This window comes from Electrophorus electricus, chromosome 6 (genome assembly GCF_013358815.1).
Source record: "Electrophorus electricus isolate fEleEle1 chromosome 6, fEleEle1.pri, whole genome shotgun sequence".
NCBI lineage: Eukaryota > Metazoa > Chordata > Actinopteri > Gymnotiformes > Gymnotidae > Electrophorus > Electrophorus electricus.
This window is the reverse complement of record NC_049540.1, coordinates 16,205,329-16,224,167: the sequence shown is the minus strand read 5'-3', so window position 1 is coordinate 16,224,167 and position 18,839 is coordinate 16,205,329. Positions and strand designations below refer to the sequence as shown.

Here is an 18,839-nt window from a genome sequence, read left to right as displayed (position 1 = left end):
GCATCGCATGTGTTTAGGCTCATCTCACCATTAGAGCTTTGTAGAGGGAGGAGGCTTTGGGACGTACAGACAGAAGCACTGTGCCTGGAACCAGAGGCTAGTTCGCTCCTGACCCTCGTACGGCGCTTCACGTGGTCCAGGAGCTCAGGGTGTCCTCGGCAGAAGGAGCTGTTATGGAACACTAGTTTCTGTGGAAAGATGAGGAAATGACGAGTCGTTTGCCTGCTTGATGGCTTGACCTGCTATAAAGATTTAATTAATGTTAAGTGGATATTTACCTTGGATGTAGATTCCCTCGCAACTTTGGAGGTATTACACACGCGGCCCATCTTCTTGAACCCGTACAGATTGAGTTGGCGCAGGACGTTCTTCATATTAGTCGTTAGGAAAATCTTAGAATCTCCCTCCTTCCTGAGAATTTCGTTCACGAATAGCTCAGCGTCAATAACAACACACATCCCCTGCGCGTCCCATCCGATAGATTTGTAGGTCTCGTTCTCCACGATGTGCCACAGCTTCCGCGGAAACGAGAGCCCGGCGAAGTTAAGCTCGAACGGAGCCTCGCCGTCTCCTAGAACTTCCACGCGCGGCTTTTTGATCACCGATTTCTGGGCAAGCACCTGAAATGCCTTTTCCTCCAAATCAATGCGAAGCTCTCCGTCGCTAGCTTCGTCAATGTTGTGAAGAGACAGAGCGCAAGGGGAAGCCGATCGGGAAAATGTACGTTTTCGGGACGCAGTGCCCTGAGTGGCCGAAGTTTCAGCGCCGTGGCACACGTCTGTTTCTGGTTCACCGTGGCTGGCCATAGTATTTGCTTTTCTTTCCGTTAAATCGCTCATTGTTTAGCGTTATACGTCAATGTAGTCTTAAACGTTGATCAGACTGAACTGATATCGTAGATTTCTATGTGTTTGTAGAGTTCTGCTCTGTCATATTATAAGAGTTCTATAATGGAACACTGGGTTGGCATGGTTATAACACCGTTCCACTATACTTTGGCCCCGAATATAGCAACCCCATCAAGCTGACGTCTCACTTTAGACAAGTTCCAAATGTGCTTATTTAATGTAGTGGTTTCGTCCCAGTAAGCTGGTTCCTGGGCCTAATACTTAAATCTTTAAAGTAATAGGAGTCCATTCGTGAAATGAAAATGAATTAAAATCTGCGATCAGTCATTTAATTGCTTTAAAGATGTATCTGTAAAATCGGGGAAGTTAAATCTGAGTGTAGGCCACTGGTTAGTTTGGCTCCAGTTGCACTGTCAAGTCGAGGCAAGTTAAATGTGTATATATATGGCGCTTTTTACAACAGTTGTTGTCACAAGGCAGCTCTACAAATGTCCGAGTCCAAGCCCCCAGTGAGCAACTCAAGGGTGACAGTGGCAAGGAAAAACTCCCCTAAGAGCGTGAGGAAGAAACTTTGAGAAAAACCAAGACTCAAAGGGGGAGCCCGTCCTCCTCTGGCCGACAACGGGCATTACAATAGTAATAATATAAACAATAAGGAGCAGAATTAAGTAGTGAACGAGAAAAAAAACAACTTAAAATTAAAAAAACAAGCGATTAATGTCTAGTCCGGTTTTCTATAAGCTCCAAATGTGGTTATTTAATGTAGTGGTTTTGTCATGAAATGAAAATGAATTAAAATCTGTGCTTAGTCATTTAATTGCTTTTAAGCGTTATCTACAAAGGCGTGGAAGTTAAATCTGTATGCCACTGGTTATTTTGTCTCCAGTTGCATTGTTGTTAGGTAGCCTACTATTCAGAATTCTGAACATTTATATATTTCAACATAACAACATCCAGCCACCAATTTTATTCTCACCGCCACTAAAATTTGAATTCCTGAAAGTTACATGTCGTGCTTCAAGTTGCATCTTGGGTAATGGCGTTTTCAGTGCTTCAGACGGTGACGTTGGCGAAAGGCTGTGTCAGATTTTGGATACGTTAGGAGAACCATCCGAATCTGAAGTACATTAGTTCGAAAGAGTAGTGAGACTGTAAAAGCGCAACACAGTGCAAAATACATTCCTTTGATCGGGAAAGAAAAAAACAAACACTGAGAGATGGCTATGGATAAACACTCGAATATTGGATTCCACAACTTAGACACCGTTCCGTGTCAGACGAATGCGAACAGAAAACTGTCGCGGACTCTGGGGACTACTGCGTCTCGACCGTCGAGCACGGAAACGCTAGACAGGTGAGTGTTTATTTTACTTCACCATCAAGCCAGCGAAGAACTATCATGTTCTTCTAGTAAATAGTCTTTAAGTCATTCTTGTGTCGTGCGTCCTTTCCCCTGGTATCTGATGTCTTGCATATCCCCACGTTTGCGCTACGTGTGATACATGCGAGTGCTCTGGGGTGTTTTTGTGGATTCATTTTAAATGAGTTTAAGTCAAACAATCAATGTGTTTCTTTTTTGTTATTGTAATGATACAGAACTGGCGTGTCAGCGTCTTTTGAAAGTTTCTCTTTATTTCAGTCCTACAGGTGCCCATGTGGAATGGTGCAAACAGTTAATTGCAGCTACAATCTCAAGTCAAATATCAGGACCCATAGTATCAGAATCCATCTCTCGAGACTACAAGGTATGCGTGTTTGTGTGTTTTTGTGGTAACGGGGAGGGTTCATTACCAGCAGTGTGTTTTCTTAGGAAAATCATTATGGACGCTTCAAAAGCTTTAAAGTGCACTGCAATATCAGGTTGTCGCTTTCAGTGTTTGACAATTGGTCATAGTATAAGTAATTATGGGAGCCGTTGCAAAAAGTATCAAAAACATTACTGAAATACAGAAGTAACATTCGCTTAGTAACGTCTGTAGCAAGGAGAAGTGCAGTGAAACTTGGGCATTTCTACAACCTTATTGTAGAATCAGAACTGTTTTCACTTTCTCATTAGGCTACTGCTTAACCCTCCTTTGAAATGAATTTCTATACTCTTATACATGAGACCGCATAGTTCAGCTACTCCAGAGAGGACAGGTTCCTGGCTCCTGAAGCTCTTGTGTAAACAACATGTGCCTCTTATGTGGACTCATTCACTCACACACAAAAATGCAGATTTATGACCCCTAGTCCCATCCTGAACCTCTCCAGCAGATGTGCGTGGGCTTATCTGGAAGGTTCCGCAGAGTATGATGCAACTTGTCCCTTGATGCTAGCTCTTTGTGCTCTGATGTGCACATGTTATGGACTCTTAATGCTAGGTTTTAAAAGAAATGATATGAGTCATAGTTATAACTGAAAAAAACATAATCTTTCTGCAAGACACACCCTCCACCCCAACCCCAAAAGCTAAACACACTTCACATCTAAATCTTGCCATGTACGCCTTTGGTACTTGTGCTTTAATCATGTGGTCTGGACGTGCATGTGAGCAATGGGATTGCTTTAAGAACAATCGTCTCTGCAGTATTTTTGCTGTAAAGTCTGGTAAGAGAAACCAGCGTCTCCTATGCCACATTTCCATTCCATATGACCCCAGGTGCATTACATATGACCCCAGAAGGGCAGGAATTCAACTGGAAAGTCTGCCATTTTACTTCTGGTTTCTCATTGTGTGCTTCCACTGTGATGCGACAGTCATGTGCGCCCGCCTGAATGGCCCGCACTGTCCTTGGGATGGTGTCAGGGCGGCCACTGCTGTAAGGTCACCAGCCTGGTTTCTGTAACTCCCTCTCTCCCCCTTCCCTTCCGCCCCAACCTCTCTTCTTCCTATGACTATGACTTCCTAGGACTATGATGTTGACGTTAAAGGATTTCTCTTGGACAGTGATCCTCAGCACACAGCCTCATCCTTGGCAAGTTTCTGTGTGTTTGTTGAAGTATTCCCCCATGCCTCACAGACATGACTAAAGCCTACTTTATTTTGTGAGTGCTCCATGGCTCGTTGTATGGTTGAATACCACTTTGAACGTTGTTTACTGTACAACAGTGAAAGACAAGCTTCAGGGGGTTTTGACACTGCAGGATAAACTGAATGAGGGGACAGGCAGAAGGCTAAACAGATACACAAGGCAAACAGGCAAGAAGACAGCTTGGCATAGAGAGAATCATAAAAACAAGAATTAGAACTGATGGAAAGATTCAGTTGGATGACTGATGAAAACATTAATTGTCTACAGTGTAGCATTTAGGGAGTTTATTATCCCTTTAAGAATCAGAAAGACCACGGATTTATCATAAACACAAAAAACTAGATCGTCTACCATCTGTCATGCACCTCTCTGTTACCATAGCGATAATAATCAGAGCCTCAAGGCAGCATTGCGTGCTGAGCTGAGATGACGTGTCGTGCCGCGTTCCACATTCCACCGGTCTGCCCCACAGGTCTGCCCCGCTGAGCCAACAGGCTCCATTCTCCTCAGTCTTCTTCGCCCAGCAATGCCTCTACACAGCTCCCTCACCGTGGGCGGAGCCATCCCTCCATTCCCCCTGGCTCATCTGCCGACACTCTGCCAAGTCTCCAGGGTGTGGCCTTCCGAGTCTCTCAGGATCAGCGTGCTGTACCGTGCACCAGTCTCCCATGAACACGCGTTCACTATGTCCAGAGAAGCAAAATTCTGGCCAGAAATATGAGCCTGTCCTTTGCAGATGTTCCTGCCACCGATTTCTAGCCTTTAGCTCGCAGCTGTCACAGTTGGGATGATGGCTTACTCTGTTGCTGACTCCTGCAAAATCACCAGCAGAATTACAGCCAGTGGTTTTCACTATTTATTTTTGAGCCCAGGACACGGGGCAAGATATTGTCCGCAGGCTGTAATGGGAGCGGACGAGAAGGAAAGAAAGCCTTCTGCCTTGCACCCAGTATGCAGCCAGTAATTTCGCCAGCCATTCATATTTTTGCAAGCTTCAAGAGTCTATTAGGAGCTGTTTCTAGATTCATGCAGGGTGTTTGTGTGTTGTGCTGTCACTGTAATTACTTTGAGAATGCTTCCTCGTTGTCCCAACCCATAGTCGACTAACTGCTGTTATTTTCTTACACGTGCTGACTTGCCTGTTTTAAACATCTGTTGTTTTAAGTCTGGTCTTTTAACTCATAAAACAAGAAAGCTTGAAAGCTTGTCCAAGAAAACCTAAAGCAAACTGACTTGTGCACCAGTGGCTGCTTTTGAAATTTAAATGTGTGTGTGTGTGTATATGTGTGTGTATACGTGTGTGTGTGTGTGTGTGTGTGTGTATGTGTATGTGTATGTGTGTGTGTGTGTGTGTGTGTGTGTGTGAGAGAGAGAGAGCGATAGGGAGTTTGTGATGAGCTTAACAATGTGTCTGTCTGTGCAAGGCACTGAGGGAATGTAACAAGCTAGCACAGTTGGAGGAGGCTCCACGCATACCTGGCGAGACCATCAAAGCCATAGGTGAGAGAATTATATCTGTGACTTCACCCCGGCCCCTGTCGTTCTGTTACATGTCCAATCACTTCTATGTCAGCCTTGTAAAAATACCTTAGTACAACATTTCTCAAACCAGATTCACTCTGTGTGGATTTGTTTCATGACCAGTCTGCCACTTGCATGTGAATATTTTTTCCACTCTTTTCAGTTTCTTTTCATTTTGACTCAAATGTGTGGTTGAGCCATGTTGTTAACAGTTCTGATTTGTTCGAATGCACGGCTAAAGTAAAAAATGTGGTGCATTTCCTGTAAAAACACATGGACCTACTAAGCCTACTAAGCGCCACATCAGAGATTTATTAAACCACTTGAAACAGCATAATTTCATGACTGCCAAGTTTCTAGTTTTAGATCAAACAAACTATTATTAGATCCCATCCCAGTTAAAATATTGTTGTACATACTGGCACAGATAGAATAAGGATAATGGTTTGTCCAGCCTTGTTTGTATAATCGAGGCCTGCCTTTCTCTCCATAGCCAAAGATGTCATGTACATATGTCCTTTCTCTGGAGCTGTGAGTGGCACCCTGACCATCACTGACTACAAGCTTTACTTCAAGAGCCTCGCTCGGGTAGGCCGGAACGTTCCATCTTCCTGTTCGTACATAGCACCTGTGGGAGTGGTCTCCTGGGCCGAGTACTGATAAGTGGAATGTAGAGGACATGGTTTTAACATGGTGTGGTCAACCTGCTGTTCGGGTGGTTCCGGTAGGATCCTCCGTTTGTTTTGGATGTGAACCTGGGAGCTATCAGCAGGTTGGAGACTATCGTGGTGCAAAGTCATGGAGAAAACACACGAGGCCTAGAGATAGTCTGCAAAGTAAGGGGAGGTCTCCTATCTATCTCTCTCTCTCTGTCTGTCTGTCTAACTAATTAACTAACTCACTCACTCTGTCTCTCTTTCTCATAAATATCTCATTATAATAGTTTAAGTTAAAGTGCGTCATTCAAACCCTCTAAATTTAGTGGTCTCTTCCACTTCAAGGACTTGAGAAACCCAAGGTTTGCCTATAAAAAGCAGGAACAGAGCAAGCTGGAGATCCTTGAGATGTTGTCCAAGTATGCCTTCCCCCTCTCTCACGACTTGGTACGACCAAACGCAACTGCCATGAACCTGTGGTCCTGCTTTAAAGAGACTAAACCGTAGAGCATAATATACTGTTACTTTAAAAAGAGCGTCTTTCAGTAACCAAACAGGAAGTTCAGAACAATTTAAATAAATGTTAACTTTACACATTTTTCAACACTTAAGACTGAATTTACACCCATACAGTTGATTTGAATATCCTGCATAAAATGCTAAACTTGTCTATTTCTTCAAACATATGCGGTTCACAAATAAGCTACCTTGCTTACATTTTTTTCTTGGTTGTATTGCTTGTTGGCTTTGAAACAACTTTACCTGCTGTTCCAGTCTTATGTCAGTGCAGTGTCATGCAGTTAATAGGGTGCACAGTATGTGAATTGCCTTCCTAATTCTGACTCGTTTGGGATTGGCCTGCAGCCTCTCTTTGCCTACAAGTACCAGGAGAAGTTCCCAAAAGATGGCTGGAAGGTCTATGATCCTATAAGTGAATACAAGAGACAGGTGATAAGCTTTCGCAAAGCCTTTCACAACTTAACAACAACCGAAAAAGATGCATTAATATTGTGATGGATTTATTTGCACTGTTTCCTGTCTGAAAACAACTCTGAACATGTGGAGGGGCCCAGTGTATGAAAGACTAGACCTAGAGATAAAAAAGAAACATGCAAGTCATACATATGTATATTTACTACTGCTTATAATGATATTTTACACTGGTTTACTTTGGTTCATGCATGCATGTGATTTCCTTTGATTGTGAATAGTTTCATGTTTGAAAACTTGGTTGTAAAACGTTATTTTTTTAGAAAATGAGATCCTTCCAAACGAGTCTGTTTAGACACACATCCTACTGAAGTGTGAGCTAAGTGAAGTGTGCTTGTACAGTTCAGAGTAGTAGTAAAGACTCCTGGATTATGTGCGTGTGTGTGCGTGCGTGTGTGGTTCACACAGGGCCTGCCCAATGAGAGCTGGCTCATCAGTAAGATCAACAGCAGTTATGATGTGTGCGACACGTACCCAGCCGTGCTGGTGGTGCCGGCGAACATCGGCGAGGACGAGCTCCGGAGGGTGGCTGCCTTCAGGGCCAAACGCCGCTTCCCCGTGAGAACCCAGACATCAGTCTGCGCTTTCCCACCGAGTCACCGCGGTCTCTGCTTGGTTTGCTAAGCAATAAACATCTTGCAATAAACAATAGTACATTTTTCCAAGTATCCATATTTTCCCTAACCTCCAAAATCTCTCTCTGCAAAACACATTACTTTGCTATTGTTAGTGTTATTGTTTGTAGTTATGACTGTGTAACAACAAACAACATTCATAATAATATTTTAGCTGAGTTGTTAAATAATACTGTCCTCACGCCTTTCTGAAATCAGGCAGAACAATGGTAATGGCGGTCAGTGTTTCCCCACTGTCGGCTAACATGCCTTCACTGACTCAGGTGCTGTCATGGATTCATCCTGAGAGTCAGGCGGCTATAGTGCGCTGCGGACAGCCTCAGGTCGGCCCCTCCGACCACCGCTGCAGAGAGGACGAGCGTTACCTCCAGACCATCCTGGATGCCAGCGCCCAGTCTCACAAGCTCTGCATCTTTGATGCACGGCAAAGCAGTGTGGCCGACACCAACAAAGTAAGAAAAGTCATTTTTTCCTTTCATCTTGGCATTTGATTTACTTTTGGTAAGTCAAGTGTCTCAGAGAAGTTATGTTTATGAACTAGTAATCTATTTTTTGGTACTACTTAAACTCAAGGAAGCTGGAGTATAGCATTTAGTTTGTGTGATGACCCACAGTCAAAGTTAATCTGTCTGTGACATTTTCTCTAGCTGTATGAAATTAAATGTTCTCAGTCTTGAAATGAAGGACACATGATGATGAAGAGTCAAGCAGGTTTGCAGGATCCATGAACACGCAATAGCAGTCAGAACACAATCCAATAGTAGCGTCACAGGCAGAAAACAAAACAAAATAAAGTCTTAACAACATAAGATGCAGAACTTTAGAACTTCAAGCTGAGCTAGGTATCTTTCTTACCTTTTCCTAGCTGCGTGTAAAGGAACTTTACATAATATCAGTCTAGACAAGCAAATCCCAGATAAACCACATTAATCCAAAATCAGACAAACCAAATAAACCTCTTTGTCTAGACTAACCTTAAAAAAATAAATCTCATACCACGTACAATACATAAAAATAACTGTGGTAGTATGTACATTTCCTAATAAAATTATAATGGTTCCTTAACATAAATGGTATTTCAGAACAAAAACCTTTGCACAGCATAAGATCTATATGTGTCCAATGTTGTAAGTGCATGAAAGGCAGTAAATATGAAAGCTGTTACTGTGTAAGAAAGGGGCCACAAATTGTTTTCATAATTCCACAGTCAGAGTTATGGGTGATTTTTACAGTTCTTTTATAAATTAGTAGGGACCTTAAATACTTGCATGACATGAAGCAAATTGGAAACTTCTTTTTTTTTTTTACTTTCAAACCACAAAAACCTTTACTGCCTATTTGACGTATTCATGCAGAGAGATGGTGATGGGTTTGAGCATTTAGTGAGAAGTAATTTTATGCCGGTGGTGTCTCTTAAGGACTTCGCCATCTCTGCCATGGTTGTGGTTTTTCCTCTGGGTAACTGTGTGATGTGGCAGGGTTTCAGTAGTACCGAACAAGCCACAATAAAGACTCTCATGGGTGATGCTGAGTCCACTCAGGTAGTGAAACCCAGCCTAGCTTATGTTTCTATCTTGATTCTGGCTCTGGTCCTGCAGTGGGCATGAAACTGGATCAGGATCAGTATGTGGTGTCAGAGGAAACGGCAGGTAGGGGTTCCCTCTATCTCCAAGAAGGAAACCCATTTGTCTTGATCACATGGGAGGAAACATTTGATTACAAGACAGTGACATGATGTGACATGCCTTGTGTAAATTTGTTGTAGTCTACAGTGTAGGCTCACATAGCCAATTATTATTAGGTTATCAAATACTTTATTATTATTATTATTATTATTATTATTATTATTATTATTATTCTAACTATTATTAACCATATTGGAGAAAGTATATTGTATACAAGTATGTTGTGAAATAAAGCCTTGAATTGGAAGAATGGGCTCACTACAGTACAGGAGCCAGGGTAGAGATGACCAGTGTGCTCAAAAATTAACAATTTGAGATCTACTCTAACCCATTATTTAAAAATCTGTGGAATGTTAATACTTACAACTGCTTGGAGGCCTGTTCTGGCAGAAGGCTCCACCAGAACCTGAAACTAGAAACTGAAAAGTAGCAGCAGTCAATCACAAAGAATGGTACCACTACAAGAAAATCGGTTTGTAAAGTTGCATCTAAGATATGTCGTTGAGTGTCCCTGAACTAACACTGGCAAAAGGTTGAATGTACATGTGTGATTGATTACAAAAACCAACCTCTTATGTAGGCCCTTGTGTGCTGAGGTCAAAAGACCTTCCTCCAGACATGCTTTGAGCAACAGGTCGCAAATGTTTCATCTGAGCCTCTTTGAGTGGTGGTAGTGCTCCCACACCTTTTTTTTATCGGACCTCTGCCTTTTCTCCGTTGGCTATAACAGATTTCTACTGGCAATATCAGTGGTCTGCTGGCTATAACAGTGGTCTGCTGGCTATAACAGAGGACTAGTGGCTATAAAGTTTATTAGCTTACTGGATGAAGGTCCAGTATGCACAAATTTGGAAACTTGTATGTATTAATGCCTTTAGATGTTGGTTTAAAATAGACATTATTAAATACTGGCAGTATTGGGAAATCTGAAAAAATACTGTTTTGTGCTTATAAACCTTCACTAAGTAGTTACACATTACCTGTTTGAACTGTATTTTAATATTACATTTTCAGTTTCTGTCAAGTCTGTTTTGCGCCTCTTGGGTTACACCTGCATGCACACACACACACCCACAAACACACACACAGCATCTACATTACATATTACATTACATCTACATTACATATTACATTACGTCTGCGTCTGGGGGCATTAATTCATGGCACATATCTTCATATTTTCATTAGGGTGATAATGACCCTCAGAAGATAATGAAATGGAAACAGATATATGTGTGTGTGTGTGTGTGTGTGTGTGTGTGTATGTGTGTGTGTGTGTGTATATGTATATATACATACATACATACACACATTCTTTTGCTGTCTGTTTAAATATATGCTCATATTTTCCATAAGCAGTCATTAATATTTCTAACTCCAAAAAAGAAGATTGAGCGTTTTTTGTCCTGTTGCCATGGTGAATCATGTTACCTGTGTTCCATTGCTGAGGGCTTTTTATCCCATTATGCATGCACTTTATTGAACTAATCACCTGTTCTAAGGCCAAACTCTGAGGTTTGACACCTCAGAGTTATTCAACTCAGAGTTCAGGCTTAGACTCAGAGTTTGTTGAACCTGCTTTCTGAAATCAGGACAATGACTTGGCACATTGTTTTCCACACATCAAAACCTCATATTATAACCTCAGTATTTGTGTCAAGATACAAAATATCATATATGAACATCATTTGAGGCAGGTTGGAATTTGTGCCAAAATGAAAGCATAAATGAGATCTCGACCATTATTACTGCTGCTTAATGCTGTAGAACACTTACATCCAGTTTCTTGTTTCCTGCAGGCCAAAGACGGAGGCTATGAGAACGAGAATTTCTACCCTAACGCTGAGCTGAACTTTCTGGAGATTCCCAATATCCACGTGATGAGGGAGTCCCTGCGCAAGCTGAAGGAGGTGGTCTACCCGACCATCGATGAGCAGCACTGGCTGTCTGCTGTGGATGCTACACACTGGCTCGAATACATCAGGGTAAGGAGTAAGCCTGTTCACCACCCTTGGCACACGCTTGAAGGCCAGTGCACCCAAACGGATCCTGCTTTCTGCACCATCTTCAGCTGTCCGATCCTAATATGCAGTGTTGGGCGTGCCGGCCTACACTGTGTGTTACGATTCTGCCGGAGCGTCTCGGGCTTTATGAGTGAACTGACCCGCTAAATGTCCTGCATTCCGCAGCTGCTGCTGGCCGGTGCAGTGCGGATCGCCGACCGGGTGGAGGCTGGGAAGAGCTCGGTGGTGGTGCACTGCAGTGATGGCTGGGACCGCACGGCTCAGCTCACCTCGCTGGCCATGCTGATGCTGGATGCGCACTACCGCTCGCTCAGGGGGTTCCAGATGCTGCTGGAGAAGGAGTGGCTCAGTTTCGGCCATCGCTTCGCCTCGGTGAGAACGCCCGCCAACACCCACCCACCCCCGTTCTGCCCCCCCCTCCCCGGCACACAACCGAAAAGAGACTCTGACAGGTGTGATGGCACTAATAGTATTCAACATGAGGGGTGATGGCAGTTAGTGCTGGGTAAATAACTCCTTGCTGCAACACATCGTAGATTGTTGGTGGCGACATTAGGAGCTTATTCTGGCTAAGTATTCCTAAATATGAAAAAGTAATTGACTGGAGTTGTGCAGGATTTCCTGATGTGTGATTTATGAACTACATACATTTACATATTATGTTATAAACTAATGAAAGGAGCATGAGCATCTAGCTTTATCAGACATTTTAGCATAAAACATACTACTGTGATTTTTGATGCTTGATACTCTTTACCCATAATTACTCTAATTCTGTGTGGAAACACCCCCCCCCCCCAGCGTGTGGGACACGGCGATGAGAACCACGCTAACTCTGAGCGCTCACCTCTGTTTGTGCAGTTCATAGACTGTGTTTGGCAAATGAGCAGACAGGTGAGTCCCGTTGCCTCCCATAGAGGGTGAACAGGCCTCTGCTAATGTCAACTAATCATTAGCATTTAACATTAAATTTCCTTTTCACTCTGGTGTGCTGGAATGATACGTGAACCTCTGCAGATGAGGTCGGCTCACCGTGTTCTCACTTCACAGTTTCCCTCAGCGTTTGAGTTCAATGAGCTGTTTCTCATTATGGTGCTGGACCATCTTTACAGCTGCCTGTTCGGGACGTTCCTCTACAACAGCGAGCAGGAGCGTGTCTCAAAGGTAAGGCAGCGCTCGTGCAAACACTTGCTGGATAAAACAAAAGGGTTGTGCAGTCTGACCAGGAGTGTAATACAGGGCACTTACGCATGCATTCTGTGAAAAACCACCGTGACCGATTTGTGAGCCACAATAGCAATGCCAGCACACAAGCTTGTGGAACCCTAATGGAAGGCACATTCCCCTAGGAATTTCCAAGCACTGGACCCAAAATCTTTCATTATGTAAACAGCTGAATCGGGGGACTTTTTTAGCCATTTTCTAATATAGTTTAACTTGTCAAATGAAGTAGCTGAAAGAAGACTCAGTGGATACCTAATGCAAACTAATCCTACCACACAAAACTCTGACAGTGGCTGCAAAAAAAACCCAACATCAGGTTGTTAATTCTCAGCCAGCTGTGGCAGAGCTTCTGCAAATGCAGCTGAACTTCTCCACTGGTTACTGGGTGCAGTTTCTAGTCCTGCTATGGCCTTCCAAGGCCAGTGGAGCATGAGCGTATAGTTGGCTGGTCCCCCACTGGCTGGGAGAGACCCCAGTGCGCTCACTGGGGCTCAGGTCTGGTTCTCTGTAACCTCGCTGAGCTCCAGTGCTGTTTTGCTGATTTATCCAGGACAGAAATCGACCGTTCTTTCCAACACCTGTTATTTTCACTCGCTGAGTGACAGCAGTTTGGAAACATTTGGTGATAGTTTTGCCTGGACGATTTCCTGGATTTAGTTGACTGTTGTATTTAATCTCACTATCTGTAGGGAGCTTCCACTGAAATCCCTTTTGGCCAAAGACTAAGTGTTCATTAGGGCCTGGATTTGTTTTCACTTCTTGTCTACTGTTTAGAGAGAAACAGGGACTTGAAAACTTCAGGAGGCACATACGCTGTGTATATGCATGTATGTGAAAGCTCCCTTTATATTGTTAACGTACGACCTCCCTTCCACAACAGCAATACCCTGATGTGTGTCAGTGTTCATTTACATAGCTTACACTTACAAAGTCCCTACTCACTACTCGTTAAGCAAAGAAACCCATTTTGTACGTCTCTTCAGGAGGTATACAGCAAGACAGTGTCGCTGTGGTCATACATAAACAGTCAGGCAGAGGACTTCATCAACCCGCTCTACGTGAATTACGAGCACTACGTCCTGTACCCAGTGGCCAGCCTCAGGTGTCTGGAGCTCTGGGTGAGCTACTACGCGCGCTGGAACCCCCGCATGAGGCCCCAGGTTTGTACAGCATGGCCGCCTCATCAGACAGTAAAAACTGGAGACTAAAATTTCTTTGCACAATACTATCTAAATTTATCTGTTTACGATGCGTTTTGCATAAAAAAAGGGTCCTGTGTGAAGAGTATGAAACACTTTCCTTAGTTCAAGGTTAAAGTAAACTGAGTATTCTCTTTCTCTCTATTGGAATGAATGTTATGATTTAAAACATCCGCTTTTCTTTTAAAATAAACTGGTTTCACCTCCTAGAGCTTCAGAAACAATTTTACAATTTAGTAGTGCACAGCTGAACAAAGTAGTGCACAGCTGAACGAGATTGCGTTTCTCCAAACTCCGATGTGCAAATATACAGTATACATAAAGTTAAGTGCACAAGACAAGACATTAGTCAGCATAGACAAGACATAGTATAAATACACAAATATATAAAAAATATATATAGTTCAAGTATATATATGTGTGTGTGTGTGTGTGTGTGTGTGTGTGTGTGTGTGTGTGTATATATATATATATATATATATATATATATATATATATATATATATATATATATATATATATATATATTGCACATAGGATTAAAATACTGCACATTGTATATAGAAACTATTGACACTGATCCAGTGATTATTGCACAGTGTAACCGGTATTGTAAGCTTAGCACTGGAAAATGTTGATAAGGTGCTCACAGAGAGAACATTAAAATTATTGCACAAAGCAGCTATATATGAAGATGGAGGTGTGGGTTATAAATAGTGATCAAAATAGTTCTATATTTCTAGGTATAAAGTAAAATAAAACAAATGTGGTGTGTATTGTTAAAGGGGGTTGAGTAGTCTAATGGCCTGTGAGAAGAAGCTCTTGTTAAGTCTGGCACCGCATGCAGTGGTAATGTTTACCAGAGGGCAGAAGGCTGAACAGGCCATGGTCAGGATGGGCGGGATCCTTGACCATCTTGGAGGCTCTGCTGAGGCAGCATGACAGGTATAGACCATGTACGGATGGAAGTGAGGTTCTGATGATTTTCTCTGTTGTCCTCACCACTCTCTGGAGAGATTTCTGGTCTGAGACGGTGCAGCTGCCATACCAGACTGGGAGGCTGCGGGTCAGAACGCTCCCTATGGTGCCTCTACAGAACATCGTGAGGATAGGAGAGGGAAGGTTTGCTCTTCTCTTCCTTCGCAGGAAGTGAAGGCGCTGCTGTGCCTTTTTGATGAGGGAAGTGGTGTGTATAGTCCATGTCAGATCATCTGTTATGTGCACCCCTAGAAACTTGATGCTTCTCACTAAAGCTACGGCAGTACCATGGATTGCGAGTGGTGTATGTACCGTGTGCTTCCTCCTGAAGTTGACAATAATTTCCTTTGTCTTGTTGACTTTCAGTGACAGGTTGTTATTGTCACACCAGACGACGAGTTGGTTCACTTCCTCTTTGTATGCCAAGTCATCGTCGTTGCTGATGAGGCCCACTACCGTGGTATCATCTGCAAACTTGATGATGATTCGAGTTGTACTTGGCACAACAGTCATGAGTCATCAGGGTGAACAACAGAGGGCTTAGCACACATTCCTGGGGAACTCCTGTGTTCATGATGATGGTTTCAGAGGTGTTTACTCCAACTCGTACTGTCTGTGGTCTGTCTGAGAGGAGGTCCAATAACCAGTTGCACAATGGGGTGTCAATGCCTAATGGGCAGAGTTGCTTTACCAAGTGTATGACTGTGTTGAAGGCGGAGCTGAAGTCAATGAAAAGCATCCGCACATAACTGTTCTTATTCACCAGATGGGTCAGGTTTCAGTGAAGCGCTGCTGATATGGCATCATCAGTGGAGTGGTTAGGGCGGTATGCAAACTGGAGTGGGTCAAGCGTTGCAAGAAGTCTTGACATTATGTGGTCTTTTGCCAGTCTTTCGAAGCACTTCATCATGATAGGAGTGAGTGCTACGGGGCGGTAGTCCTTGAATGTTAATGCTGGTGACTTCTTGGGCAGTGGTACAGCAGTAGTTGCCTTGAAGCACTGAGGAACAATGGCTTGGCTCAGTGAGGTGTTATAGATGTCTGTGAGGACGTACGCCAGTTGGTCAGCACACTCCTTGAACACATTCCCTGGTATGTTGTCAGGACCTGCAGCTTTCCTAGGGTTGACCCTGCGTAGGGTCCTCCGGACATCAGCTGAGTCAAGACCGAGTACTTCATCATCCTTCCTGAAGGTTGCTTTTGTTATTGTGGTAGTGTTTGCCTCCTCAAACCAGCTGAAGTAGGTGCTGAATATGTTGAGGAAGTCAGTGTCATCATCACTGGGCATGGTTTGTTGTCCGTGATCAATTGGATGCCTTGCCACAAGCGCCTGGACTTTTTTGAGTCAGTGAAGTGACTTTGGATTTTCTGTCCATACGCACGCTTTGCTGCTCTCACGCCCTGGTTCAAGTTGGCTCTAGCAGATCTTAGAGCATCTTTGTCCCAAAACTTGAATGCAGCATTACACGTTCTTAGAAGCGTATGCACCTCTCTGATGAGCCAGGGTTTTTGGTTGGCACATGTGATATTTTTCATAATGGTCACGTCTTCCACACACTTGGATATGAATCCCATCACAGACTCGGCATACTCCACTAAAAGGATGTGCTGATTGACATTGGAAGCCTCTTTGAACACATTCCAGTCAGTGCATTCAAAACAGTCCTGTAGTGCTGAGACTGCTCCCTCTGGCCAGATCCTTATTTGCTTTGCAGCTGAGCAAGCAAAGTGCTTCCACTTGCTATAAGCCATGATGGTAATTAAACACACACACACACACACACACACATTATATATATATATAATGTGTGTGTGTGTGTGTGTATGTGTATATATGTATACACACACGTGTGTGTGTGTGTGTGTGTGTGTGTGTGTGTGTGTGTGTGTGCGTGCGCGCGTGTGTATGTGTGTATGTGTATGTGCGCATGCATGTGGGTATGTGTATGTGTGGGTGCGTGCGTAGGTGTGTGTATATGCATGTATGGGTGTGCGTGTGTGTGCATGTGGGTGTGGGTGCGTGCGTGCGTTTGTGTGTGTATGTGTGGGTGTGTGCATGTGCATGTGGGTGTGGGTGCATGTGTTTGTGTGGGTGTGCGTGTATGTGTGGGTATGTGCGTGAATGTGTGCATGTGTGTGTGTGTATGTGTGGGTGTGTGTGTGGGTGTGTATGTGTGCGTGTATGTGTGGGTGTGCATGTGTGAGTGTGCATGCTTATGTATGTGTGGGTATGTGCGTGAATGTGTGCATGTGTGCGTGCATGGGTGTGTGTGTGTATGTGTGCGTGGGTGTGGGTGTGTGTGTGTGTGTGTGTGTGTGCACATGTGTATGTGTGTGCACGTGTGTATGTGTATGTGTGGGTGTGCACGTGTGTGTGTGTGTGTGTGTGTGTGTGTGTGTGTGTGTGTGAAGGTGTGTGTATGCATCTTTCTCTTTTTTAAATGTCTGTTTGCCTCTTGTTCCCTCCAGGTGCCGGTTCACCAGAACCTGAAGGAACTGTTAGTTATGAGGGCAGAGTTGCAGCGAAGAGTGGAAGAGCTACAACGAGAAGCCTCTTCATCTCACACACTCTCCTCATCCTCAGATCTCGGGGGAACTGCTATGCATACCACTGTATGATAGTCTTCCACCAAGAACATTAGTGAAACAAGCCAGTAAAACTGTTTAATGGATTTCACACTCACGCACATGTTTACTAAACTTTTAGGTAAACACATTTACTGTAGTTACACTTCCTTGAGTCATTATAATGTGGTTAAAAGCGACACCTAGTGGCAGTGAAATGGAGGCTGGTTTGAAAGTTCGTCACGTTAAAAGTACACAGACAGTTTTAAATTATATAGCACTTTAGTGCTTTTCATAATGATAGGGACAATAGTAATAACAACAATGTTGCCTCAACCATTACACTGAAACTAACACTGTGTTCAGAAACTAGGAAATTCATAAGCGTCAAATCTTCAAAACCATTCCATATGTGTTGCTGTTTTAATGGAAAATTCCACTTGGTGTATTTCAGAAATTATTACACGGTGTACATACACTTTAAAATTCAAATTCTTATTTATAGGTTTGTTTTGCTTTGTTTTTTTTAGACCTGAAGACAAAATCGACGTTTTTACTGCAAAGGTTGTCCGCTGCGTAAACGAGGCCAGCGATTGACTGCGTGTCGTTTGAAATAGGAGTGCGCCACACGGGCGTTCCTGCTGTTCGCAAAACTATATGATAAAGTGATGGATGATCAATATCATGTTGGATTATCAATAACGTGATCTGAAGTGTAAAGCAACACTCTCTACGCTCTAACGCTCTGCACTGGTTATAGGATTCTGAAGAGGGGACTGTGGACTAGTGTTATAAGCTTCTTTATATATATATATATATATATAAAATTGAAGTTATATTTTGTAAGATTTATGAATATTGGGACTTCTCGACGGTTTAGTTTATTCCATTTTATATGTAAAAAAATATATAGCGATTACGTAATGTTTAAATTACAGTGCAGTTTGACAACTGGGATAAAATTATTTGCATATGTGCCTTTTGAAAACCTGTAATATGAAAAGCTGTAATATGCCATACATATTTTTTTTCTTTCATTTAGCCTAGGCTTTAAATTATATAAAGGTTTGTATATTTTAAATATTTGTTTACTTTAGCAGTTTAGCAGTGTTTTTCCAGCACCATTGGTTGTAAAACAACTCTTAATTAATTGCTTTGTAATTTTCCTTTCATTGTCTTGATTTAAGGAAATATGGTTTCTATCAACATAATCATTCTTTGGTAAAAGCAAAGATAATAATGATCAACTGAATCAGTTGTTTAAACCAATAATTAAAATGTGTTAAACGTATTTACTATATGTATGATCATAGTATGCCAGTATCTTAAAAATTGACAGAAATATTTGCATAAACGTTTCTTTGAAATAAAAAATTGTAGCTGTTTAAGTGCTTACATCCAATTTCAATAAGTCAATGCCAAAGAAACCATCATAAATCATCATAGATCGTTACCATCTCTCAGCGTTTAACATCATTACTTGTACCGTATGTAGCAGTT

The 18,839-nt window shown here is 42.7% G+C and overlaps 1 protein-coding gene across 3 annotated transcripts; it reads left to right on the top strand.

The window, feature by feature from the left end:
• The first annotated feature begins 1,922 nt into the window (after positions 1–1,922).
• On the top strand, positions 1,923–18,724 carry mtmr1b (myotubularin related protein 1b). Of its 3 annotated transcripts, XM_035527008.1 has the most exons (17): positions 1,923–2,202; positions 2,488–2,593; positions 3,740–3,805; positions 5,287–5,362; positions 5,877–5,971; positions 6,112–6,219; positions 6,385–6,486; positions 6,904–6,987; positions 7,438–7,587; positions 7,928–8,116; positions 11,149–11,334; positions 11,539–11,745; positions 12,175–12,267; positions 12,424–12,537; positions 13,581–13,757; positions 17,244–17,387; positions 17,870–18,724. In XM_035527008.1, the coding sequence occupies exons 1-17, from the start codon at positions 2,066–2,068 to the stop codon at positions 17,873–17,875; spliced, it is 2,040 nt and encodes a 679-aa protein (XP_035382901.1). In that variant the 5' UTR covers positions 1,923–2,065; the 3' UTR covers positions 17,876–18,724. The 3 variants fall into 3 exon arrangements, with proteins under 3 accessions (XP_035382901.1, XP_035382902.1, XP_035382903.1); XM_035527009.1 differs by lacking the exon at positions 3,740–3,805; XM_035527010.1 differs by lacking the exons at positions 6,112–6,219; positions 6,385–6,486.
• Positions 18,725–18,839: the final 115 nt, after the last annotated feature.